The sequence below is a fragment of the Camponotus floridanus genome, unplaced genomic scaffold (assembly GCF_003227725.1).
Source record: "Camponotus floridanus strain SB8 unplaced genomic scaffold, Cflo_v7.5 scaffold24, whole genome shotgun sequence".
In the NCBI taxonomy this organism is placed as follows: Eukaryota; Metazoa; Arthropoda; class Insecta; order Hymenoptera; family Formicidae; genus Camponotus; species Camponotus floridanus.
In genome coordinates this window covers 2,111,881-2,138,623 of record NW_020229370.1, presented here as the reverse complement: position 1 = coordinate 2,138,623, position 26,743 = coordinate 2,111,881, and the positions used below count along the sequence as shown (strand labels likewise).

Below are 26,743 nucleotides of genomic sequence, written 5' to 3'. Positions count from 1 at the left end.
AAAATAAACAAAACTGATGCGAAAAAATGAAAGCATAAAATGATAAAACTTCTTTGGTAAGAGAAAACTTACTCGTTAATAATATAAGAAAATCATTTGTGAAACATACAATTAATGAAAATAGTATTTTTATTTCTATTTCATTTTTAAAAAAGTAGTTTTTTTATTACTATTTTTGTCAAATTAATCTACCACTCTCCTATATCTACCACATGTTTCTTCTGTTAATTTTGTCTTATGTTAATTTTAAGAAATATTATAATTTATTTCTTTCCTTCTCTCATCTTGAATCTCCTATGATAATCGGTATTAGACATTCTACCTTGTCCAATTGAACTAGCAATTGATTCCATGTCATCTCCGATAGCTTCATCATTGAGATTATCATAACGATGCATTAAACTACTTTGTCCAATGTTCATTGTGTTAATAAATGACTCTACGTGTCCTTTAATGAATCCATTGGTTTGGTTTCTTAATTTGGAGTTGAAAGAAATCTTTGATAAATTTTCCATTTCCTCTTGACTTTCAGAGAATACATCACTATTAATCTCACTTGTATACTTATATTTCTCTGATAACATATCATAAGTTCTTGCTGCATAAAATTCATACATTTATATTAGTGGCCAATATTTTTTAACGAATAAATTTACATACATATGATTTTTATAATAAAATTTCGAGCACACTTACGTGGAATATAACTTGCTTCAACAGTGTTTCTCATAGGGCATGTATTGATATGTTCTTCGATCTCGCTTTTGCTTAAGCGATGCGTTGCATTGTAAGGACAAAGGACCTTGTAATCCGGTGGGTAATTCTGTAAGAATTTTCGTATAATATCAATATGCGTTTCTACGCATAAAAAAGCATGAATGTAATTCATAAAATTCATTGTTACTTTTTCGCATTTTACAAGATGCCGCTGGAATTTCAATCTGGGTACAGTGTGATGTTTATTGTAAGGGCATCGAACAACATCGCTATCAGAACTAAACATTGTTTACGTGTATGTATATATATCGGTGTATATATGTATAATTATAAAAAAGAACACTCAATATGATATAAATAAAATAAATGTTATATTAAATTCTTGGCGCTTCTTGGCTTAGCTTGGTTGAAAATGTATATACGTAGCTCTAATCACCATCTTTAGAGAACCTCTAGAAAAGGGAGAGAGAGAGATGTCAAGTGTTCATAAAAACCAACCATGAAAATCTATTTAAAGGCCTTTGTACACTGCGCGACAATGATTCGTTCCACGATCCCTCTCGCGGGGCAAGGGGAGCGTAGAAGTGACCAATCAGCTGGCAGCGTGGCAGTGGCTGATTGGTTAGAGGCTACGCTCCCCTTGCCCCGCGAAAGGGATCATGGAACGAATCGTTGTCGCGCAGTGTACGTACAAAAATTTTAGTCGTAATCGTAAGGTCGTAAGAAAACTGACCAATCACAGTTGATTATTCTTTTAGCGCAGAAAGAATACTCGACTATGATTTGTCAGTTTTCTTACGACCTTACGGTTACGACTAAAATTTTTGTACGTGCAAAGGCCTTAAATGAAAATATCCATTTAAAAAAATAACGAATTGGTGTCTTTATTTTTAGTCACGTGATATCTTTTAACGCTGAAAAATGAATGTCAAGTGAAACTACCCTAAAAAGTAGCGTCAATGAAAAGGCCGCTTAAGAATTTCGACCATTGAGGATGACACATGCTGGTCCATCATTGGACAAAATGAAGAAAGAAAAAAAGGAGGAGAAACCGGAGCTTATTTATCAACATTATTTATCAGCATGATTTATCAGCCATTCCAGGTATAATATAATGTTACAAACTTATATAAATTAAAATAAATTCAAAAATTTTAAGAATAAATGGTATAAATGCAAGTAAAAACACTACAAATTTCTTACTTTCTAGGTTGTAGAAACGTCGAGGAATCTCAGTATTTAAATTAAATCGAATACAAGGGGCTGTTTTTTTAGCTGCACTGCTGCACTAGTGCAATTAGTTAGAGTGAAAGAAAGTATGTTTGTCTTTTTTTAATTTATTGCATTAGTGCAGCAGTGCATGTAAAAAGTACAGATCCAGGATCATATAGAGCACACGATAAACGCACAGAAGAAATAATAGCGAAACGATTAAAAATGGAAAAAGAGGAAGGTTTTCCAATTACAAGTCTGAGGCAGATCAATATTTTATTGGAGAGGCAACATCAGAACATTATCTGCGTTCAGCAGAAAAAGCTGCTTTGCAACTGTTGTAAAATTTGTAAGCCTGATTGGTGTATGCTCTTAATTTTGATTGAATCTAAGAGCATACATCAATTAGGCTCACGAATTTTATAACAGTTGTAAAGCAGCTTTTTCTGCTGAATGCATCTATTGTCACCAATTGTCACTGTTTGGGAAATAGTCCACGGTAACAATGTGAATAAGATTATTCATTGTTATGTGGAACATAATTTAAAATTTCTTATATAGAAACTATGAAGTAAAGAAAACAAGTTTTTATATCTAGTGAGTATATTCTCATATTACAGACCACACATCTAATGGATCATACATCTAATAGAAAAAAATTAATAATTAAAAAATTACGAAACAATAGTGCAAATAAAAAATAGAAAACAATTTTAACAATAATTTAACAATAATTTATCCAATGTTAAAGATTTATAATGATTGCAACAATGAGTATGTCTAAATATAAATTAGATAATACATTACTGTATTATTAAATATATAAATATCATATTATTTTTTTAGATGTATTTTTGCCAAGCTTCTAACAATGGAACTACTGTTTTCTGGACATTCAGAAATCAAACAATTGAACAAAATATTTAAAGAGCTGGAGGACTATTATGTATCTTGAATGAAGTGAAAATATGAAAAGTGAACAAATTTACTAAATGTTGACTAATGAAATTATAAATATTCTAATAAATTTGCACTTTTCACATTTTCACTCCTTTCGAGATACATAGATAGGTCTTCTGAGAAATCCAGAGAAAGAATTTGACCAAATTTTGTTAAATTATACATTCTGATTCAAAAGATAATGTTTTTTCATTATCTTGTAAACAATTTGAAACAAAGATTTAATTTATCATTGTCTGATTTAGGAATTAAATTATTGAACAGGTAAATAATTAGTCTTATATTAAAGAATAATATGAGCATTGAATATCTAAATAAGTCACATTTCAAGAATTATTATTGTTTTACAGATTTCTAACATATGACTCTCATTGCCAAACTGTGAAAAACATTCTCATTTATTTATACCTCCAGCTAATTAATCCGTAAATCTCTACATAGCTCGCAAAATCGGAATACAAAACTAGAAACGAAATTAGAACAATTAGACAACAGTGATAATGCTGATTTAAGCAACTCCTTTTTATATGGGTTTAATAGAAGGTAATAGAATACTGCTCATCAGAAATGATTTTCATTTGAAATTCTAATTGTGAGAAACTTTTTTCTCATTCTCTGTAAGATTTTCTTCTAAATAAATCTTTATATGATATACAATATATATATATATATATATATATATATATATATATATATATATATATTCCATATAATGTCTGAATGTTAATTTTTAATTATATATATTTTATTTGTATTATAGAAATTTTTTTTTACATTTTTGTACATATAAGTAGAATAATACAATCTTATTTTGCAAAATGAAATTTTTTGCACATTATCAAACAATATGAGTTATTTATTAAAATCAAAATAATAGATCTTTGTATTTTGTGATTAACAGTTACATATTTTGATATATATATATATATATATAATTTTTTTTTATCATAAAAAATATAATCCTAATATGACTTTTAAACGCTTTAAATCGTATAAATTAAGAGGAAGCAAATATTACATTTTGATAAAAATCTTAACTCTAAATAATATATAATAATATAATATATATTATGCACATTTTGCAATATTTTAATATATGTAATTATGTAAAGGAAAGATGTAAAATAGAAAAAAATTATGTTTTTATATTTTTATTAGTATTGTTTTTACATTTTGTATACGATTGGTATTTTTTTACATATATATATTTAGGACATTATTAACATAATTTTGATATTTTTTTAACTGCTGTGTTCTAATTAATTTTTGCCAATTTTACGACGAGCAAATTTTAAGCTTTGCGCTGTTATCTTTTAGAGTCAGATTACTTTCATTTCCCAGCATTGTGCATATTTTTCGGTAGACCCAGTAGCGAGTTTATAAGCTCGGAATTGCGTTTGGGATGACAAAATCGCGGAGCTGCCAACATCAATCTAGCCAATTGCAATTCACTATCCTAGAACAAAATATTGCAACGTATGTGAATTTTCGAATAATGAATGATGCATTATTATTTAATTTCTTTCGTAAGCCATATTATCGTTTAAAAAATTATATTTTTTTAGTTCTATATAAATTCTATATAAATCTATATTCTATATAAATCAATTCTTATAAAGCGCTTGATATATTTTTTATTATATTTAATTTTATTATATTTAATTTTGAAATATGATATGTACGATACATTGTGCTAATCAAGCGTTAAATATTTTTCAACTATTATTCCGGCTAAATTCTAACTTACCAAACCTCTACCATAGGGAAGATTCAGTTCTAGAAGATTTCTATCGACATCCTCGACACTCAATGCTTGTCCACAAACAATCCCGACAATAATAGCGATAGTGATGTAGTTAGCCATTGATAAATGCTGTATCAACAAGGATAAAAAAATATAAAATTTTATAATATAAATTACATGAAAATTATATTCCCTTTTATAGCATTTATCATAAAGTTGGAATATAATAAAGTTTTAAACTTTGTTATTATAAAAATTATAACGTATTCATTTGTTCTATTGTTTATTAATGATTATGCATTTCTTTGTCACCAAAATATTTTAATAATTACAATCCCTGTTTGTAAAATGTACAAAATATTATCAAAGAAAAATATAATTTTTCTTAACACTCATGAAACATACATTTAGTATGTTTCACAAAAATTTGTATAAATTATAAAATTATAATTTTTACTACAATATTTTCTCCATTTTTAATATGCATAGTCATTTAATTATAAAATGTAATACAATTTTATAATAATTTTTGTTTATTTGACAGAAACCGTAACACATAATAATGTTTAATATCTATACAAGAAAAAAAGAAATGTATGATTGCAACGAAAGAGAAAATTTAGTAGAAAATTTATCAGGTATAATATGAATATGCTTCGATTCCTATCGTATAATTTAATTTTATTGATTACTTACAATTATTGTTAATCTGCTGCAGTTGTCGATCGCACTAGCTAAATGTACCACGGTATATATCCACGAACACGATGTGAGTTTACGACCTGAAGACGCTGTTCTTTTATACCGCGACCATTCTTTGCTAAAATCTGCTTCTGACAGGTAAAGTGTAGGTTGACACTAGCTCTGCGAACGACAGGTGTCATTCCTCCTATTGGAGAAAAAGATTATCATGGAAATTGTTCGGAAATATTGTTTCGTTTATTAAATCATGTAAAAAAATTCTTCGCGAAGTATCCTGCGAATCCTACGTATCCTGCGTTTGATTATCTGAAGAATTACGAAAGTATTATCTATAATTTATGAGGTTTTTTTAGATATTCGTAGAATATAAGGTTTTTTTTTAAATATTTTTAAATATTAAATATTTTTTATAAATATATATTTATATATTATTTATAATAATGTAAAAGAGGGAAAAATTCGCACATATAAATTATGTGTACATATATATTTCCTATATCTTAATTATGGTAACACTTATATTATGCAGCGGATCCGAAAGATCCTCGTTGTATTTGCTTACACGTTAAATTGCTCGCACAACGCCCCGTTTATCAAGACAACTATCATTAAGGAAAAGCTACGAGCACCTGTCTCGTACTCGTTGTGAATGCGAGTCTCGTCAGGGTCAGTATCGTATTTAATCTCGCGAGATGCCTTCCGCGCGAGGAGACCCGACTTTGCGAAGGTTGTGCGGTTCTCGCTCTCGATCGGCCCGTCCTTTTTCAAAAAGCACTCGCGAAGATATATGTATATACATCATCTGGCTATTTGTATTACTCATTCGCAGAACGAGCGAGCGACATGTGTCAATGGACGAATGAATCGTGAGTCGCGACACATTGTCATCCTTCGAGAAAACGAACAGAGAAATACATCGCTTAGCTATTCGGGGGCGAAGAGAGAGAGGACAAAACCTGTCGGAGGATGTAGAATACAGTATGGTAAAAGAATAACGCTCATAATGAAAACACGAGCTCCTCTAAATAATACTATATTAAACGTCAAAATGTACACGTTGATTCGGTAATTAATTTTTTTTCTCTCTTTTTTTCTATAATTTATTATATAGAATTGATGCAATAATACATGATATTAAGTGATACATTTGTTTTTTATCGCGTCTTTCTTTAAAATACACACACAGGCACACATTTTTTTCTCGAAAATATCTATAAATAATTCATCTGGTAAATATAAAAACATTTCTTTCCATCTAATGTATTCTAAATTAAATATAAGAAATCAAAGCGAATTAATACATATTGTGCAAGCTAAATTAACACACGTTATTAATTTTTTTCTCGTTCTCAAGAAGTCAAATAAGAAGAAACAGAATAGAAAAGAGGGCAAAACGAATGGTAGAGCGAAGAAGAAGAGGAACGGATCAGCGATGCCTAAATCTTCGACTGTTCCTTGGGATGGGCGCCGAGGTCACTAACCGGCAACTATAAAAGCGGCCTGGGACCGGTGGCACGGCCTTGATTCTCTCTTAAGACCCTTAGTAGCCAACAGTGTCGATCAAGACCTGAAAGAATTGATCATCTTCGATGCCTTTGCGTCATTTTCTTTCCGCGATGGAGTCTGAAGATGAATGATGTAAAAGAACCGCTTTTTGGAATTTTGATTCGCCACCGATTGCGATTAATATTATGCGAAACCTTGTAGCAAGAAGTCAATCAGTTATGAACGAGGTGTAAGAGAAAAAAAAAGTACGTAATATTTTTTTAAATTGACAAAATTCAGATACGATGACTGATTTTTAATCGATATGCGAAATGAACCTCCGATAAATTGAAAGAAATCGACAACAGCATGTTAGATTTTTTACTCGTTTTATTTTATTATCATGAATCATCTTGTTATCGCCGGATCACTATATCACATTATCTGTTGTGTTTCGTAATGCTTGAGTGTTTTTTCAGTTTTTTCGGATGATTAAAGCGACATTTCATATTCGCCGTGATTGCTCATTTTCATCAATCCATTTGATTTATATTCGTTTCCAGAAGCCGTTTAAAAAATTATCATGTCATTCAGAGATAACATAGATATACATACATAAACAGCAATCGAATCCTAATGTATAGTTTTAAAAAGAGAGAAAGAGAAAGTGTCTCATGGCCTCTATTATCGTGAGAAATTTATTGCAGAATCAATCTATCATTTATTTACACATTAATAGGCTTCTCGTGTAACAATTTGTTGTGAAAAATCAGGAGATAATTATCCTGCGAGATGCATTAATGGCTGATTAACAAATGTGTTACTATGATGTAACACAATCTCTTTGTCAAATTTATGACGACAAATAAGCACTACGTAATCCGTCCTATTATTTTCTTGGAAATAGAATCAAAAATCTGCGCGAATATAAACTCTTAATGGTGTTTATAAATATGCGATGAAATAAAAAAAACAACCACTTTGATGTTAGTTAATAAGTGAATAGCCCACAGTTATAAATAATGAATATTTGAAAAAATAAATAATTACATGAATTTTTTATAGATAAGTTATAAATGTTTGCAGATAAAAGGCCATAAATTTATATCGCCAGAGAATCTCGTTTGTAGATAAAAAGCCATAAATTTATATCGAAAGCAGGAACCTCGAGTGAGATCGCTTATCAACAAATAATCCGTTAATTTCAATCAGCGTAGCTTTTAACGTAACATAGTTGGTATTATTATCGATATTTAAATTAAAAAGAGAGAGAGAGAGAAAGAGAACACAGAACTCATTTGCATCCCGACTCACAATCGGCTCTGTACAGATCGTGTTTCACCTCGCCCGCGGTAGAGGCCCATTAACGACCCATAGATTACGGGTTTCGATTTATTTCTTTTTTTTGCGTGGGCCCGTGACGCATAAAATTCAGATCTCTGCGCCATTAACGTTACTCCACCTCGCTACGAAATGGCATTGAACTCGATGCAGCATTTAAGCGCCACGTACCTCTTACCTGTAATCCTGATCTATTAATCGCACTTGAGAGACGAAATTTGAATGCGTCAAGAACCGAGCGTTGAATCTGTTTCAAACATACGAGCGTGCGGTAATGCAATTAACTTCGGGCCTGGGGACCGCTACGCTCGAATTTGAATACTCGTCTAACTCTCGGACGAGATCTTTGTTCTCTCGCTGAACTCTACTTTGAACTGTCGATGTATCGATTAAGCCGCTCGCCTTCTCGCTCATCTTTACAGCTTGCAACGGTACTATTCGGTCAAACATTCTCATCAAGTTTTCTCTTCTTCCTATCTTACATGTTACGTTGTACAAAGTGTCAATGATCCTTGGATCCCTCCCCGAAAATGTACAAACAATCTTTATTCAATTAATTTTTAATTAGCTGCGTAAGATAGTCCTTGTATTGAATGAAGAGATAACGTTTATTGCTTATTATTAATAACTTTTTTGTTGCAATTTTTTAAATATTCTTTAAATTGTTTAAAATAAATATGATTGCTCTTATTAAATTAATAATCATGTCGGATTATTAGCTTTTAATTTGGCGACTGTGATGTAGTATTACCTGGAACTGGAATGATAATTATTTAGCTAAAAATTGATAAATTTATTAATATATATTTTTTATTAATTGCAGTGAAAACAGCTACATCCTAATGTCTACATAATGCAGCGATAACAATCTTGCAGTCGAAGTTATTATTAAAACGCAAAAGACAGCCTGTCCCTTTCACCGACGATGCGAATTTTTTTCTTCAGAAAAGAGAAAACAAATGACCGATAGATCGACCACTCGTAAGTTCAAGGCGAATCCCGTTGCCACTCCCTAAGATAGGGTGCCTTATTTTTGGAAGTTCCCGAAGAGAAGGCTCGTTCAATTTGCGTAGACTTGTATCATTATTGTGAGTATAAGATTCTCCGGCGAGGAACTAACCGTATCTTCTCCCGTTTCCTTCCCCACGTTCTTTCATTTGCTAGCTGTAATATTTGTAAATGCAAAATCTCGCAACGTCTGTTGGTTCATATCGCGTAGGTTTCCCTTGAATCCCTTCTTAAATCCGCGTATCTATTACTATCTCGCGTGTGGGTAAATTGCAGAGATTCAGAAGGAAATATTACCATATATATGCAATGATCCGTTGATCGCTTCGTAAATCGTTTAAACAGACGATCCATTGGGATTGGGTTTAACCACACGTTGCGAACGACAATAACGTATATTTCTTATAGTATGCAATCGCTAATGATCCGTTTCGTCGACCATCAAGGACGTAAATTCTTGATTGACCGTATGCATTTCTTTCTTTCTTGTCGTTGTAACTTCTGTCATTGTCAGCTGTTTTCTGTCATCCATCATTTCGCGTCAAATTTCGATGCACTATTTCGATAGTAATGAATGTATGTTCGTTTTTTAATTATGTATATACAGTATATATAATTATGGAAGCTTTTATCTGTAAATATATAAGAGAGACTTCTTGATTAGAGTTGTTTTGATTAATAATTTAAAACAATTGTCAACATATGTTATGTGAAGAATCATACATAATGATGATAAAGTCTACAAATTTAATTCTTTAATTCGTACAAATTTAATTCTTAAAATTTAAGCTGTTGAAAGTTTGACGGAATGATTGATCTAATTGCACGACATTTTTTCTAATCTACATACATATATTTCTGTAACAAATACATATATGTATGTTGTTTTCAGATGTAATCCATGGATAGACAATGCATGTTTAGCGATAAGAAGCGGTGACACTTTAATTAAAAATATCATCGAGCGACGTCCTAAACAGATCCCTTGAGAGATCCCAGTACATCCCACATGGCAATTTATATCGCAAACGATCAAGAGGGTAGGAGCGCTCGAAACCGAAGAGAGATTTCGTCTTGGGCGTCCAAGTCCAGGGCGTTTACGTGTACGAAGTCGTGCTCCTCTTGTGGTCAAGGTCACCGCAGAGCGGGGGACTTAGTAGGCAGGATGTTGGACCCCCTTCCCCCGGAATGGAGGAGTAGGTATATATATGCGTCCTCACGCATCCGGAATACCAGATTGTTGGCCCTCTCCGTTGGCCGCTCCATCGGTGGTGGTGGTCTTTTAAAATTCATCGCGGTGTCCAAGGAGAGCACGCACCTGGAGGAGACCTAGAAAAAAGCCCTTGCGAATCGATCAGTGTGGTCAGATCGCGTGCCGTTAACAGGTGTCTTCATTCAGTCTAGTCCATCTTCTAGTGACAGTTTAATTTCGATACGCGTATCGGTGTAACGTAACAGAAAGAAAAAGGAAGGTCCGTTTTTGTAATATTTAGAATATTACAAACTGTGCATCACTTATTTCTTTTATTTAATAAATTTTTGCCATGATTTAATTTAAAAAGAAGAATTTTTGCCAATGTATACCCATAAAAATATAACATTATTCAGTCTATAGAATTGTAATTTAAGATAATTTATTAAAATAAGAGCATTAAAGAAAGATTTACATCGATAGCTGTTTGCCAAGTACAGTGCAAGCCTCGCACAATACAATACATCGTGAACCATTCGTATCGTATCGTCTCATCTTCCTATGACGGTATTCGCATTTATAATAAGTGTACGCACACATCAGCAAAAAATAATCGCAATACACATACATATATGCCATTGAGTCTTTATCTTCGAATAATTCAGATTAAACACGGTATAAAGAATTTCGAATTTATCATTGCTTCTTGAAACTCACGCATTTAAATTCGCGATAGAGAATCTAATATAGGAAAAGGCTAATTATAAATTCAGAAAATAAAAAGTTTCTAAAAAAACTATTTTGTTTCAAATAATAAAAATAAATACTTTATTATAAGTGTAATTGAAAATACATCTTATTTAAATTTTGCATTTGTTTTTAATTTTATTCAAAATTTTTATAAGTAAAATCGATAATCTTAAACTTGTTAATTTTAACTTGTTGCATGCCATATAAATTAAAAAGGACAATAAATAAAATATGCATGCGGACAGAAAGAATAATAAAGCAATATAAACAAGTAAGAAGTTCCCTTCAAGGCTGTCTTTTTTTGATTTCTTGTACTTGTCTCGAAACGAATGAGACGATCGAAATATCTTGAAGGCATAGTAAACAAACTGACGTACCTCAGTCGCATATGAAATGCACTCCAAAACACACTACTTCTAGTCTGAGTCCTCGCTACTTAAATCTGTGGTTGTGTCACTTAAATTCACATAAAAATAGCGGTATTTCGAGATCGCAGGGGGGGATTCTATATAAGCGTTTTCTCGAAGAGAAAGAAAGAAAAATATCAATGCTTATCATTTCAGCCAGTCATGGTGGCTTGGATTATCCTCTTGACGCTGGTGAGCTTATCGTCAGCTGTCCCTTCGAAACGACAAGTATCAATTGAAGAAATCCTGCCTTTCACACCATCACGGAATGAACAACGTGGTTCCGTTCGCTCGTTCCGGAGAGATGCCATCGAGAGGCCACCGACTCCGACATTCGATCGCCTGTCAAATTATTTTGATTATGGTAATGAGTTTGGCTCGCATAGATATCCTCTGCGTGATGCAGTCGAATCGTTACCAGCCAACGTCCTTTACGCTGAATCGAGTCACAAATTTCGAGATGACTTTGAGAGGTGAATATTTAATATTTTTTTTCACGATTAATTTTATGCAATCGTAATTTTTGCATATCAATTTTAATCCTTATATATAGTTGCATTAGGATTCTAATTTATTCTTTTTTATGATATTTTCTTCAGCATTCTTGATTAGGTCTCTTTTCCTTCTTTTAAATAATTTTTAGAGAAATCTCAAAAATTACCTATTAAATCTGATATTCTATTGAAATTTATTAAAATCATCTTTCTGAGGAATTTTTTTTGGATTTCTGTAATTTTTATTAGATGTATACATAAGGTATGTTTAAGAGTTAAAAATTTTTAAATTATTGGGGTTAAAAGACTTTTTTTGGATTTCATTTTTCTATATTTACTTTGATTTTACTTAACTTGAGTACTTTACTCATTGATATATATATATATATATATATATATATATATATATATAATAAAGAAAAAGAGAACATATCTTAATTTAATCTCTTACTAAATTTAATGTAAAATATAGTATATATGTATATATATATATATATATATATATATATATATGTATATTATATTTAGCGAAAACAGAAGATTACCTTTGAGAGATGCAGTGGAACATCGCGAATCACCTTTTATCAGTGTCGATGTGGATTACGAGTCGATTTGGATCGAACCTGTGGCACCGCCAATCCTGCGAGGAACGCAAAATTTTGAACCTAAAATTGTCTGCCGCTTTAATTCCAAAGCTGTTCATAGAACGGAACCGTTCTCTTTGCTTCCAGAAAATGTGCCAGATCACAAGTGTACTCATCTGATATACGATGCTGCCATTTTGGGTAAACAATTTTTTTAATATAGATATAAAAATGTATTTTATTTGTCAATATTTTCATTAATTATTAATTTTTTATTTTTTTATTATTTACAGAGAAAGACAATATCTTCCTTAGAGATCCATATGATCAAGGTAAAAATATTATACAGTTTTTATTAAAAAAATAGAAATAGTTATTCAAAATATATAAGTATTATTAGAGATAATAATGATATAATAATTAATTTTTTGTTATTCAATCTCAATTTAATCTCAATTTTAATTTTTTGTTATTTAATCTCAATTTAATCTTAATTATTAATTTTCATTATTTTATATTATTATGTAGACGGTTATAATGCTATTATAAAACTTCGTTCGCGGGATCCAACACTACGTGTGCTCATATCAATCACAAATCTGAATTTACACGACGGTCTATTCATCCAATATTTCTCCCACACGACTCTATTTCGGCAAAAGTCTATTCTCGAGTTCCTCGAGGAATATCCCTTCGATGGCATCGAGCTCGACTGGCCGGCTGCTGCCGAGGATTGGCAAAGCTTCAAGAGTATGCTCAAAATAATCGGCGCTTTATTGAGTAGAAAAGGATATACTTTGGCGGTGGCATTGAGACCGGAAGATCCTGTGGATCCAGAGCTCCTGTCAATCGTCGATTTGTTAATTTTAAGAAGCTGGCAAGATATGTCATTTTGTCAAGACAGCAGTTGCAAAATGAAAAATGAAATAATGGAGAAAATTGCCCTTCATCCGGGTCCCTTAAGTTTTGTCGCGCAAAATATGAGTGAATGGATCAGACAAGTCAGCATCGAACAAAGATCAAAGATCGTTCTCGCTTTACCAATCTTTGGTCAGGGATACACCCTGAAATATGATAATCTTACTGACACCGGCGCGCCCATTTTGGGACCTGGCAGAGAGGGTGATTATACTAAACAGCAAGATGGAAAATTAGCTTATTACGAGGTCAAGTATCACCGTTAAATAAAACTTGATAAAGATATTCGTCAAGTGAATTAAAAGAAAATGTTTCTATTCTCATAGATATGTGATAAATTGGAGAAAGGATTGTGGTTCTCAGGCAGGGATGAGGAAGGACCGTACATAAAGCGTGGCGATCAGTGGATCGGCTATGACGACCCTATATCGGTTAAAGTTAAAATAGCATATGTTCGGGCGACGGGACTTGGCGGGGTTGCCTTATGGTCGCTGGATCTAGACGATTTTCAAGTAATTAACGACAATAATTGTTTCTTTTCTTTTTGTTCAAACTTTCAATTCCGTTACAACTTTAGATTTTGATATATCACGCGATGAGAACGTTAATTAGAATTAATTAAAATTAAAAGACATAAAATAGGGAATAATTTTAATAATATCAATTTACAATATAAAGCTTTGCTTTATATCTTACTATTAATTATTTTATTTACTTTACAATTATATTTTTTTACTATTATTTATCATTTTTGGGATAAAAACTGGAGATTGAGTAAGAACATATATTACTTTATATGCTTCGTTTTTAGATTCTTTTTCGCTGCTTTAAATTTACCGTTGAGTGAATTTTATTTCTTAATGATGCGATCATTATTCAATATGAGATAAGCGATTTATCTTTCGCTTGTACAAGACGCGTCGTATTTTCTTAATGCGGTGTGAAAACTAAATACCAGTTTTGTGATTTATGTATTAGATCGCGATATGATAATATATACATATGTAATTTTGCAATGTAATACGTGTCGATATAAATGTATTTTTATCGCACAACTTGATAGGCTTTTATAGTAATGAATCAATAATTTGATTCATTGAATCCTTTTATTCGTGTTATTTTGAGATGTACAGGTTTTATTTAATATGCATAGATGTTATAAATTGATTCCAGGGTATTTGTGGAAATCCTTGGCCGATGCTAAACACAGCTGTGGAAGCTTTAGGATATTATAAGGATACGCTGGCAGTAAATTGTCTACATGAGTATTACCTCTTCGGAGTGGATCAAGAAGATTGTTCGAGATTTTATTCTTGCATCAAAGGTTTATAATAATTTCGTGTTAATCAAAAATCGTTAAAGCCGAATTTATGTCATTCAAAAATCTAGAAATTTGATGTTAATTTCTTTATTTCTAGGAAAGCTGCATCATGGTCACTGTGGACATAATCGGCATTTTAATTTACTCGAGGAACGCTGTCTGATGAATACTCCGGAGAAACTTTCGACATTGTACGGAAAAAAAACTTGCAAATTCAATGTTTTCGAACCAATCCGTCAAGACCTTTCATCAGGAATATCGTCGAAGCAGAAAAATATGTTGCTGCGACAGAAAGGACCAAGAGTGGTGTGTTATGTAACTTCTTGGGCTCTGTACCGTAAAGAAGATGGCAAATTTGTGCCGGAACATTTAGATTCACAGCTTTGCACCGACATTGTCTACGCTTTCGCCGGATTGAATCCTGAAACCTTACTGATGCAGTCATTCGATCCTTGGGCTGACATCGAAAATAGTGAGTGGTTTATCTGATATAATCGTTAATATATTTGGATATTATCTAAGATATTATAATCATCAATTTGTGAAATTTGCTTGAAATACAACTTTTTATCTCAAGTGAATTTTACAAATTATGGAATCTCTTTCAACATCTTCTTCTGCTTGCAATATTTCAATAAGAAACACGCGATTGAATAATTATTTGAATAATTCGTCCCAGATTTGTATCAACGAGTAACTTCTATCAGAGGATCGAGAATTTTACTAGCACTGGGCGGATGGACAGATAGTTCTGGCGATAAATATTCTCGATTGGTCAGCAATGACGCGGCTCGTCGTAAGTTTGTCGCGGCCACAGTGAATTATTTGAAAGAGCACAACTTTGATGGGCTGTCATTTGAGTGGAGTTATCCAAAGTGCTGGCAGAGCGATTGTAAAAAGGGTCCGGATTCTGACAAACCCAATTTGACCAAACTCATACAAGAACTAAGAGAGGAATTCGACAAACAGGAACCACCTCTTCTCTTAGCCATTGCGTTATCAGGATATAAGGAAGTTATCGATAGAGCATATGAAGTGCGCGAGATCTCGCGAGCCGTAGACTTCATGTCGGTTATGGCCTATGACTATCACGGCGCCTGGGAATCCAAATCAGGACATATAGCACCCTTGTTCGGCTCACCTAGTGATAGCAATCCTTATTATAATGTCGTAAGTTTGAATTTTATTTGTGCAAAAGTGCATATTATAAGTCCTGAAATATAACACAAGCCTGAATACAACACATTCGAAAATATTACAGAATTTTACCATGAGCTACCTCGTTAGGCTCGGTGCTGAAAAATCTAAACTTCTAGTCGGCATTCCATTGTACGGTCAATCTTACCGACTTTCTACTGCGAGCCAAGCTGGTTTGGGTGATCCTACGACCGGTCCCGGTAAGCCAGGAGAGTTCACCAAACAACCTGGAATGTTGGCTTATTATGAGATTTGCGATAGGATTAAACAGTATGGTTGGAAAACAAAACCCGGTGAGTATTCTTCTTCATCTGTGTGATTTTTATTTTGAATATTATATCGAAAAAATTTAAATCACACACGGACAAATGTTAAGAATTAATTTAATAATAAATATACGCTATATATGATTATCAAATCTTCAGGACCAAGTGCTCAGTTTGAGGATCAATGGGTAGGTTTCGAAGATCGAGAAAGTGTCTACGCTAAAGGTAAATATATAGCAGCTAACGGCTATGGTGGAGCTACAATGTGGACCGTTGACCTAGACGATTTTCAAAATCGTTGCTGCTCAGAGTCATATCCTCTATTGAAATCTATTAATCGTGCACTAGGTTCGTATTAAAATAGTCATTTTATTATTATTAATTGATATTATGTTATAATATTACTTCTTATATTATAAAAAAGTATTTTTTATATTAAAAAATACATATAAATATATAAAATTCTCTTTTTATATATATTAACTTCTTATATTAAATTATTCTCTTTTACATTGCATATTTTTTATTATTATATTATTATTATGTTATATTATTATATTTATTATATTTATTATATTATTATTCAATATTATATATATTAATATTATTTATTTAATTTCATATTTAATATTAGTAATTAATTTTATCATTACCACTGCTCCGATTAATACTATAGATCGTTTATCGACGCCAATCTCGGAAGACTGCCAACGTCCACCGCAACCGGTAACACCACAAGCACCAACATTGACCACTCATAGCGATGCTGCGAACAACGGTAATTCACATCATACTACGCCGATGACAACATCCAGCACTCAAACTACAACATGGCCCACATGGACGGAAAGACCAAGCACTGCCACCCAGCAGACGACCAAAACTACGTGGCCTATGTGGACATGGACCACTCAGAAACCATCTAGCAAGATTCCAGAGGAAACGACAAAACCTAGTTGGATACAAGAACCAAGTACAACCAGTAGCACTACGAGCTGGACTACATCGAGGTAAAGAAATCTTGGAAAAAGATTTTTACGTTTTTTTAGATAATTTTCCCAATTTTATTCTCTTCTTTCTTCTTGTTTCATTAAAAATAACTCGAAATGTTTAACATTTTTGTACAGTGGAAAAATATCGATATTTGCAGTACATAATAATTTTAAATGCGCTTAAGCTTTTACTTTTTCCTATTGAAAAAATTATTTTAATATTTTAATATTTTAAGAGCACCTACTACACGGCCTACCACGACAACTACCACAACACAGGAATCAATTATCACCACGCCAGGAACGACCTGCACTGACGGCGAATACTACAGTGATCCCGCGAGTTGCAGCAATTATTACAGATGCGTTCGCGGCGAGTTAAAGCGCGAGCAGTGCGCACCAGGGTTGCATTGGGACGCGAAACGACATCTCTGCGATTGGCCATCGGCAGCGAAATGTCAAACAGAAACTGGTTATTATGGCTACTACTTATTGAAGCTGTTTACCGAAATCTCATTAACTGGATACTTCATTTCTCTCTCTTTCTTCCTATATTTTTAATATTTCCTCTTTTTATCCTTTTCTTTCTTTATGAGAAAAGCGTTTTGCAATTAAACGGCTTGAATTAAATAACTTAGCGAGACAACGATGTGAACAATAATCAACATGATGATTGGCACCTTGGTGCAGGATCGCACACGATCGTCGAGAAAAATGAGTCGTACTTGATGAAATTAATGAGAAAATTAACTATAATTTTCATGACAACATACATATTTTTTATATTTTTAAAAAATAAGATACCGACTCTTTCTTCTCTTTCGGTAATTCGATAAACGAGCACATCAGTAGATATATAAATGCAAACCTGTTTGCGAATCGCGCGCGTGCAAATATCTTTGCGTATGCATACCTTCTTGTAACTGTCGCCTGCGGCCAAGAAGGCACTCTTGCATCCTCCCTCTTTATTAACTGCTGAAGAGAAGCGAAGATGCCCGATGCAGCGGCAAGGGTATAAACAGCACCGACTTGCTTGTTAGCGCTTTGTTCGTTGCTATCATCCGTGAAAACCATGGCTTTTCTATTTCAATGTCTTTACATAATATTGATTCTCTTTTCTTTAAACTGCATCGCACAGAGAGTGCATAAAATATCTCAACAAGGTGCCGATTAATATTTGATTAATTATAGTACGATTATAATATATAGCAATTCGTTTCACGAATTATTATGTCTTCCTTTCAGGTTCGACACACATATATACTTCGACAACAAATCGACGTCCTTTGTTAAGTTCAACCAGAAGACCACCTTCTTTCACAACCACCGTTAAAATCACGTCGACGATGACAACAACAACGACGACGCCAACAACAACGACGACGCCAACAACAACGACGCCAACAACGACCACAAAATTCACCACGTCAAAACCTATTATTTTCGTGACATCGACGCAAAAACCATTAAAACCATGCCAACACGGACAATACTACCCTTATCCGAATTCATGTACGAGCTTCCTAGTCTGCGTAAACGGCGAACTCGTCTCGCGACAATGCGGCCCGGGTTTAAACTGGAATGTTGAAAAGAACATGTGTGATTGGGCCTTTAAAAACCCCTGTGTCGAGACCTCACCTCATAAAAACGCTCTGCTTGTGGGAAAAGATAACGTAAGTAAATTATTATAATATTATAATAATTAAGAAATAATTAATAGTATTGATGAGTTAAATAAATGCTCGCTGAACATTAATAAACATCAGTAATCGCTCAGAAATTAATACACGTGCTCGTGCACGTTTCTAGTTTGTTATGTCTTTTCTCGATATATCCGGTTCATTCATCATTGCATCTCCGCGATTTCTATTTATCGCATGACAGTCTGAGATAATTGATATTGATATCGCAATATTATTATTGCAATTACTTTAGACCTGCATCTCCGGCAGCTACAGTAGCGTACCAGGTGACTGCGGAAGCTACCAAGCATGTCTTTGGGGTCATCAAGAAGTGTTTAGTTGCGCGCCAGGTTTACATTTCAACAAAGAGACCCGTATTTGTGACTGGCCGGCTCGGGCAAAATGCGCGAACGATGACAAGGAAGCCACCACGCAGATAACAATACCCACGACGAATTTACCAGTTCAACCATCTTCGACTTCGCAGAAACCGGTCACGCAACCTACGGCTACGGAACAAACACTCGTTACGTCAACCACGAGCCAGCCTACATCGACCCTGCCTTCTGCAATTATAGATCCTGACAAAGTGTCCCCTCTATCTGGCGACTTTAAAGTAGTGTGTTATTTTACTAATTGGTCGTGGTACCGTCGCGGAATTGGCCGTTATCTTCCGGAACATATCGATCACACCTTGTGCACACACATCGTGTACGGTTTCGCGGTGCTAGATTATTCCGAGCTAGTGATTAAAGCTCATGATTCTTGGGCGGATTACGACAATCGTTTCTACGAGCGGGTAGTGGCTTACAAGAAACGGGGTCTTAAAGTACTTCTCGCGTTAGGCGGCTGGAATGATTCGGCTGGTGACAAGTACAGTCGATTGATACACAGTCTGTCTGCCAGAAACAAGTTTATCGATCATGCTATTCAATTCATAGAGAAATACGGCTTTGATGGCTTGGATCTTGATTGGGAATATCCTGTTTGTTGGCAGGTGAATTTATTTTTATTTAGTTTAATAATATATGCAGCTCTCGAATTTTTATTCCTTATTATTTTCTTTTTAATGACTTCGGAAATATTTGATCAATTTTGAATAACATGTAAAAGAAAGTCAAATGTAAAATTTAAATTTAATTATGTAATCTAATTGCCTTTATAAATTTTATAAATTTTTGTGTAAAATGTATACAGCTTTAATATTATATAATATGTAAATTATAGACATATTTATAATTGTCTTTTATATAATTCTTTATTAATTTTTTTAAATTTTTACAACAGGTGGATTGCAACAAGGGCCCAGATTCGGACAAAGAAAGATTCGCGACTTTATTGCAGGAATTGAGCGCAAAGTTCAAACCGAAAGGACTTTTACTCTCAGCAGCAGTCTCGCCGAGCAAGAAGGTAATCGACAAGGGCTACGATGTGCCGGCGCTGGCCAGATATTTAGATTGGATCGCCGTTATGGCATACGATTATCACGGACAATGGGATAAAAAAACTGGTCATGTGGCGCCCATGTATTATCATCCAGACGATGACTACTCTTATTTCAACGTTAATTATTCTATCAATTACTGGATTTCGAAGGGTGCGCCACCCAAGAGTATCGTTATGGGTATGCCATTGTACGGACAGTCCTTCACAATTAACGATCCGAGAGCGGGAACTGGTCTGAATTCCCCCGCTAGCGCTGGAAATGCCGGTGAATTCACCAGAGCTGCAGGTTTTCTATCTTATTACGAGATCTGTGATCGCGTGCGCAATCGCGGCTGGACAGTAGTGCAGGATCAAGAATACAGAATGGGCCCATATGCTTACAAAGGCAGCCAATGGGTCGGTTTCGATGACCCAGAAATGATTCGGCGGAAAGCGCAATTCATACGCGACATGGGCTTAGGTGGAGGCATGGTATGGGCTTTAGATTTGGACGATTTTCGCGGACGATGCGGCAACGGACCTCATCCGCTAATGCACGTGATCCAACAAGTGTTGGCGAAACCGCGAAGCGACATGTACATATGGTCCGAAAATCAGAAGCCAACAACAACGACGATGTCGGTCACCATCAAACCCACACAAACGATACAACCGACTATGTCAGTAGATCATACTACGCTTAATACTCCCAGAAACGAATTGAAAGTCATTTGCTACTTTTGCAATTGGGCCTGGTATCGACAGGAGGGCGGTAGATTCATGCCAGAAGACATAGATCCCGACCTCTGCACCCATGTGCTTTACGGATTTGCTGTTCTCGATGGTAGCAGCTTGACAATTAAGTCTCACGATCCTTGGGCTGACATAGACAACAAGTTTTACGAAAGGGTGGCGGCATTCAAGTCGAAGGGCCTGAAAGTACTAATGGCATTGGGCGGTTGGAATGATTCAGCTGGCGATAAATACAGCAGACTTGTAAACTCACCTACTGCTAGACAGAAATTTGTTGCGCAAGCTTTGCACTTTATCGAAAAATATGGTTTTGAAGGCCTAGACTTAGACTGGGAATATCCAGTGTGCTGGCAAGTGGATTGCAACAAAGGCCCAGAGTCTGATAAAGAAGGTTTCAGCCAGCTGGTAAAAGAACTGAGCGATGAATTCAAGCCGAGGGGGCTGCTTCTGTCCGCAGCTGTCTCACCGAGTAAAAGGGTAATCGACGCAGGATATGATGTTCCTGTTTTGTCAAAATATTTAGACTGGATATCTGTAATGACCTATGATTTCCATGGGCAATGGGACAAAAAGACAGGTCACGTGGCACCGTTATATCATCTTCCAAGCGACTGGGAGCCAACATTTAATGCCGTAAGTTTTATTCAAAGAATTAGTGATTATATAAGAATTATAGATAAGATAATTATTCAAAAATTATTTGTTTGTTATGACTAGAATTTTTCGATCCATTATTGGATAGAGAAAGGTGCGAATCCACAGAAGCTAGTCATGGGCGCTCCATTATACGGACAATCATTTTCATTGGCGGAAATAAATGTGCACGGATTAAATGCGCCAACTTATGGTGGTGGTGAGGCTGGAGAGGCAACCAGAGCAAGAGGCTTCTTATCATATTATGAGGTCATATATTTTTCATGAAATATAAAATAAAAGTATATCGTAATAAATTTCAATTATATAAGAAATATATATAAGATATATATAAGAATTATATATAAGAAAATATCAGTTTTTTGGAGAATGTTTATTCCGGCAATAAATAAATATTTATTCTTCTGTTCTGATTATGACAGATATGCGAAAGAACATTAAAAAGAGGCTGGACGGTTATTCAAGACAAAGAAAGGAGAATCGGTCCTTATGCTTACAAAGGTGATCAATGGGTGAGCTTCGACGACGCTCAACAAATTAAATTAAAAGCAGAATTTATTAAGAAACTTGGTCTTGCTGGTGGGATGGTCTGGGCTTTAGACCTGGACGATTTTAAGAACAGATGTGGCTGCGAACCTAGCCCGCTATTGAGAACGATGAATCGAGTGTTGAGAAACTATCCGGAGGGCCCGCTGTGTCCTGTTACGGAAGGTAAATTTTTTAATATTATTTTTAAAAAATTGATCAACCTATAATTGCATATACATGGGGAAAATTTAGATGAGAGAGAGAGATTTTATGCAAAATTAATTAATAATTTTTTTTAAATATATAAATATTAATATTTTTCTCTCACAAATATTAATATTTTTTCTTATTTTATAGTATTTATAATTTTTCTCACGTAATGTTTTTGAAATGTCATCTCTTTGGATTCAGGTACGGAAACTATCATAATCGATATTGACCAGACTGATATGGAGTCTACAACTGTCAGTGAACGTCCGATATATGAATCTACAACGTCGCCGAGGCCAACGTATACACCATCAATCACAACAACGACAGTGACAACGACGATAGAATCAGATACGGACGACACCATTGAGATCGAAGCGAGTTCGCCACCACCGATTGATTGCGGAGGACTTTTGTTCCTACCGCACCAAAGCGATTGCACCAAATATTATTTATGTAACTTCGGCAAGATCTCGGAACAGTCCTGTCCAACTGGACTGTTTTGGAATAAAAACCGATGTGATTGGCCGGAGAATACCAAGTGTACTCAGACTGCTCAGCGTCAAGTATGTAGCACTACTAATAGAACGATGAGTCTTTAATCTGAGATATAAATAGCCGTTTTAATAAAATTTTAAACGATTAGTCGCAAAGTTTACTTTTTCTATTTTATAGATAAGCATGTCGCCAAGACTGACAACAGTCGAAAATGCGAGCGATAAGAAGGTGGTTTGCTATTATACTTCTTGGTCTTCGAAACGGATGAGCTTTGGCAAATTTTTGCCAGAGGACATCGATGGAGAACTGTGCACGCATATCGTTTATGCCTTTGCTACGCTAAATATCAAGGAGTCGGAAAATAGGAGAAATACACCGACATTTACATTGAATGTCGACGATTCTACTGATATTTATAGACACTTTCTCAATAAAGCAGCAGAAGTTAGAAAAAAAAACGGCGTTAAAATATTACTCGGTTTAGGAGGATGGAACGACTCGAAGGACAACAAGTACAGCAGGTTGGCTGATTCGTCAACGATTGGACAGTTTGCACAATATACGGCGCAATTTGTTCAGAAGCACGGTTTCGATGGTTTGCATCTTAATTGGCAATTTCCGGTATGCTGGCAGGTAAATCAAAACATATGTCTTCTTGTTCTTAGTATGTTTTCAACAATGTTCTTATTATGTATTTTAAGAAAGATTTTTAGAAATCTTGTTGATTATATAAAAACATATAATTATGAGAATAATGCCCGATCATGTCTACTGCTCTCAAATTGAATATCTATTGATTTATTCTTGCCTTTAATTTATATATTAAATAATTTAAGTGAAGCAATCGATAGTCAACTACTGTCTAATATTCTGAAGCTAATAAAAATTCTGAATTACATATAAGATGAAAAATACATATAATAATATTATCTTCTAATATAAAATATCTAACATATTTAAGAAATATTATAATTTTAATTTTAATTCAGGAAATATTGAGCAAACAAATATTTTAATGTACATGTAAAATTGTGTTTTCTTTTCTTGCAGGCCGATTGTAATAACGGTCTTCAGCGCGATAGTTTCAACTTTTATCGCCTGCTTCATAAATTCAACGAAACTTTTAAATCTAAAGAACTTCTATTATCCATCGAGGTCTCAGCGAGCAAGATCGTCATTGATAACGCTTATATCGCGATTCCGTCCTTGGTACAATATGTGGATTGGATCGGCATAATGACATACGACTATCATAACTCCTGGGAACGCGAAACCGGTCATGTTGCACCGCTCTATTATTATCCTAGCGATGATACGGTATTTCTAAACGTCAACTTTTCCGTGAGATACTGGCTCGACAAGGGTGTACCGGCCAATAAGATTATCATGGGTATTCCCGCTTACGGATCGAGCTTCACTTTGGCCGTACCGCAAAATTATACCGTTGCATCCCCAGGCTTCCATGCAGAAGTCTCCGGACCTGGAGAACCTGGAAAATTCACGAAATCGTCCGGTTTCCTAGCTTATTATGAAATATGTGATAATGTGAGAAATGATGGCTGGTCCGTGACGAAAGATCCGGAAGGACGTGTGGGACCCTACGCATCGAAACGCTATCAGTGGGTCAGTTATGACGATATATCCGATATAGCGAGAAAGGTACGTGTAACAAAGATTATATAATAACGCTGTTTGTGCACAAATTGCATAGATGTTACATGATCGCATTTATAAAATTCAAGTCGCATATATCTAATGATGAAATAGCGCAGTTGCAAATTCATAAAAATCCAATTTGTATTTTTTGCAACGTCATATTGCGCGTTTAAGTTAACATGACATACATATATATGTACTTTTAGGCCGATCTGATAAAAGAACTAAACCTTGGCGGCGGTATGATCTGGTCTATTGATCTGGACGACTTCAAAAACCTATGCGGCTGCGGAAAGTATCCATTGCTGACGACCCTGAATCGCAAACTCGGAAGAAGGCAGCCCGGTCACGCGACCGATTGCACTTGAACTGCATAAGAGCGATAACGTGTATATCAAAGAATGTTGTTTTTATCGCGGTCATGACCCTTTATTTGATAATGTCGAGTGATCTTTTTATCTCTACTCTACCATGGAGCATGGAGATTCTAATCAAAATATTTACTATCATGAATATATAAATGTTGTGATTTCCAGTGGCTGATTTTTCTTTTAGTTTAAAAAGTGACGTAAATCAGCTTCTTTTACGTTGCCTAATACTTGTAATAATCATAAATATTTCTCGGAATTCTCTATCGAATAAAGGGTTAATCGAATGCAATCAATAAATGCATTATCAAGTGACACAAGTTGCTCAATACGAATACGAAAAATCGTAGCGAACTCTTTCTCAAATATTGGACACTGAGAAAAAGTCATTTCGAGTGTCGCTTAAATCCATTGTAAAAGTGTGATATCCTAATATTACATATTCATGCTTATGTGTTATTTTATTTTCTATATAGAGAAAATCAATTAATCCAGCCAAATTTTCGGGTGATTACATAAAAATCTCGGACGATTCGCGATCGCGAAATTGAAAATTCTCACAATAAATATGATACTACGTACTATACTATACTAATGCATTATAAGACGTACGTATATGCTTAATAATGTATATTGTGACACTCTTCCGGATGACGTGAATGAAAGTTTCGTAAATAAAGAAAAATAAGAAGAACATATGCATCGAAGATTGTCTCTTTTTCTGGCATATGCATCTTCACGTCACCTGAGAAGATTAATCTAAGAAGATTATCGTTTTAGTGTAAGTCTTATAATTAAGATTTTTATCTCACACGCGTTTATTAAATACATGATTGATTTTCTCGAGATTAAAGATTTAAAAATTAGTGAAATATGACTGAAAAAACAATAAATTACATATGACTGTTGTTTATAAACAACATACATAATATTATGATACATCATGATATTGCACATATTCGATTCTTGATGCGAAAAATGTAATAAAATAGTTATAAACTGATTATAATTCAAGATCATACAAAATAAAGGATAGAACCGAGCAAATTTGCATCATACAAAATAAAAGGACAAAAATCGAAAAAATTGCATATTACATGATCGCCAATTTAAAGTAGAACCAAAGTTCTTCGATTGAATTATATATCATGGAAATGTGTAACATTTATTGCAATATTAAACGATACATTTTAAAAGATATCTGCGATCATTTCCAAGTATACTATTAAATTTTCGTACAATCGAGTCTTTCTATCATATAAATATTTTCCACGAATATTCGATAAATCTATGATCAATTGCTGCATTAATTTACCTCGAGCGCATGAAAGCCGTCTTTAATATATTAATCCTAAGTTCGAATCTCGCGATTTTAATTAATCGCTTTTTATATCCCTCAATGAAAAGTTAATGAAATATTTCTATTAGCAAATATGCAGATTATCGATGAACTATAAAAACAGAGCCGAACACGCAATTAAGCTTAGTGCGTATAATTTTAATAATTAAATAAAATCACATTTGCCACAAGATTCATTTATTTCTCTTACAATCCTTGTGTGGTATCATTATCTCTATGTCCCTGAAACTTGTGTTGCGCAATAAAATAAAAACGCACTTGCTTTTACATAACAATATTAATAATTATTTATTGCGAGTATTAATTATATACTTGATTC

At 34.0% G+C, this 26,743-nt stretch overlaps 3 protein-coding genes across 11 annotated transcripts; 1 reads left to right on the top strand and 2 right to left on the bottom strand.

The window, feature by feature from the left end:
* Positions 1-157: 157 nt before the first annotated feature.
* LOC105256949 lies at positions 158-1,181 on the bottom strand. The gene is made up of 3 exons (XM_011267248.3): positions 905-1,181; positions 697-823; positions 158-598 (listed from the first exon to the last, which is right to left on the bottom strand). Exons 1-3 carry the CDS (start codon positions 1,001-1,003, stop codon positions 264-266), a joined length of 561 nt encoding a protein of 186 aa, XP_011265550.1. The 5' UTR covers positions 1,004-1,181; the 3' UTR covers positions 158-263.
* Positions 1,182-4,173: 2,992 nt separating this feature from the next.
* Positions 4,174-5,514, bottom strand: LOC105256952 (pigment-dispersing hormone peptides-like). 2 transcript variants are annotated; one of them, XM_011267257.2, is made up of 3 exons: positions 5,330-5,514; positions 4,637-4,762; positions 4,174-4,345 (listed from the first exon to the last, which is right to left on the bottom strand). In XM_011267257.2, the coding sequence occupies exons 2-3, from the start codon at positions 4,751-4,753 to the stop codon at positions 4,220-4,222; spliced, it is 243 nt and encodes an 80-aa protein (XP_011265559.1). In that variant the 5' UTR covers positions 4,754-4,762; positions 5,330-5,514; the 3' UTR covers positions 4,174-4,219. The 2 variants fall into 2 exon arrangements, with proteins under 2 accessions (XP_011265559.1, XP_025264791.1); XM_025409006.1 differs by lacking the exon at positions 5,330-5,514 and having other exon boundaries at positions 4,637-4,774.
* LOC105256951 (probable chitinase 10) lies at positions 5,383-26,262 on the top strand. 8 transcript variants are annotated; one of them, XM_011267253.2, is made up of 27 exons: positions 5,439-5,473; positions 5,865-6,001; positions 6,165-6,318; positions 6,690-7,086; positions 8,985-9,249; positions 10,062-10,554; positions 11,675-11,991; positions 12,541-12,797; positions 12,890-12,928; positions 13,125-13,762; positions 13,841-14,026; positions 14,688-14,838; positions 14,933-15,307; positions 15,515-16,005; positions 16,097-16,325; positions 16,458-16,646; positions 16,975-17,308; positions 17,527-17,762; positions 18,536-18,963; positions 19,226-19,969; positions 20,260-21,783; positions 21,868-22,053; positions 22,227-22,515; positions 22,744-23,108; positions 23,218-23,673; positions 24,091-24,699; positions 24,903-26,262. In XM_011267253.2, exons 7-27 carry the CDS (start codon positions 11,681-11,683, stop codon positions 25,062-25,064), a joined length of 8,199 nt encoding a protein of 2,732 aa, XP_011265555.2. In that variant the 5' UTR covers positions 5,439-5,473; positions 5,865-6,001; positions 6,165-6,318; positions 6,690-7,086; positions 8,985-9,249; positions 10,062-10,554; positions 11,675-11,680; the 3' UTR covers positions 25,065-26,262. The 8 variants fall into 8 exon arrangements, with proteins under 8 accessions (XP_025264785.1, XP_025264784.1, XP_011265554.2 ...); XM_025409000.1 differs by lacking the exon at positions 5,865-6,001 and having other exon boundaries at positions 5,383-5,473; positions 8,985-9,142; XM_025408999.1 differs by lacking the exon at positions 5,865-6,001 and having other exon boundaries at positions 5,383-5,473; positions 10,062-10,369.
* The last annotated feature ends 481 nt before the right edge of the window (positions 26,263-26,743 follow it).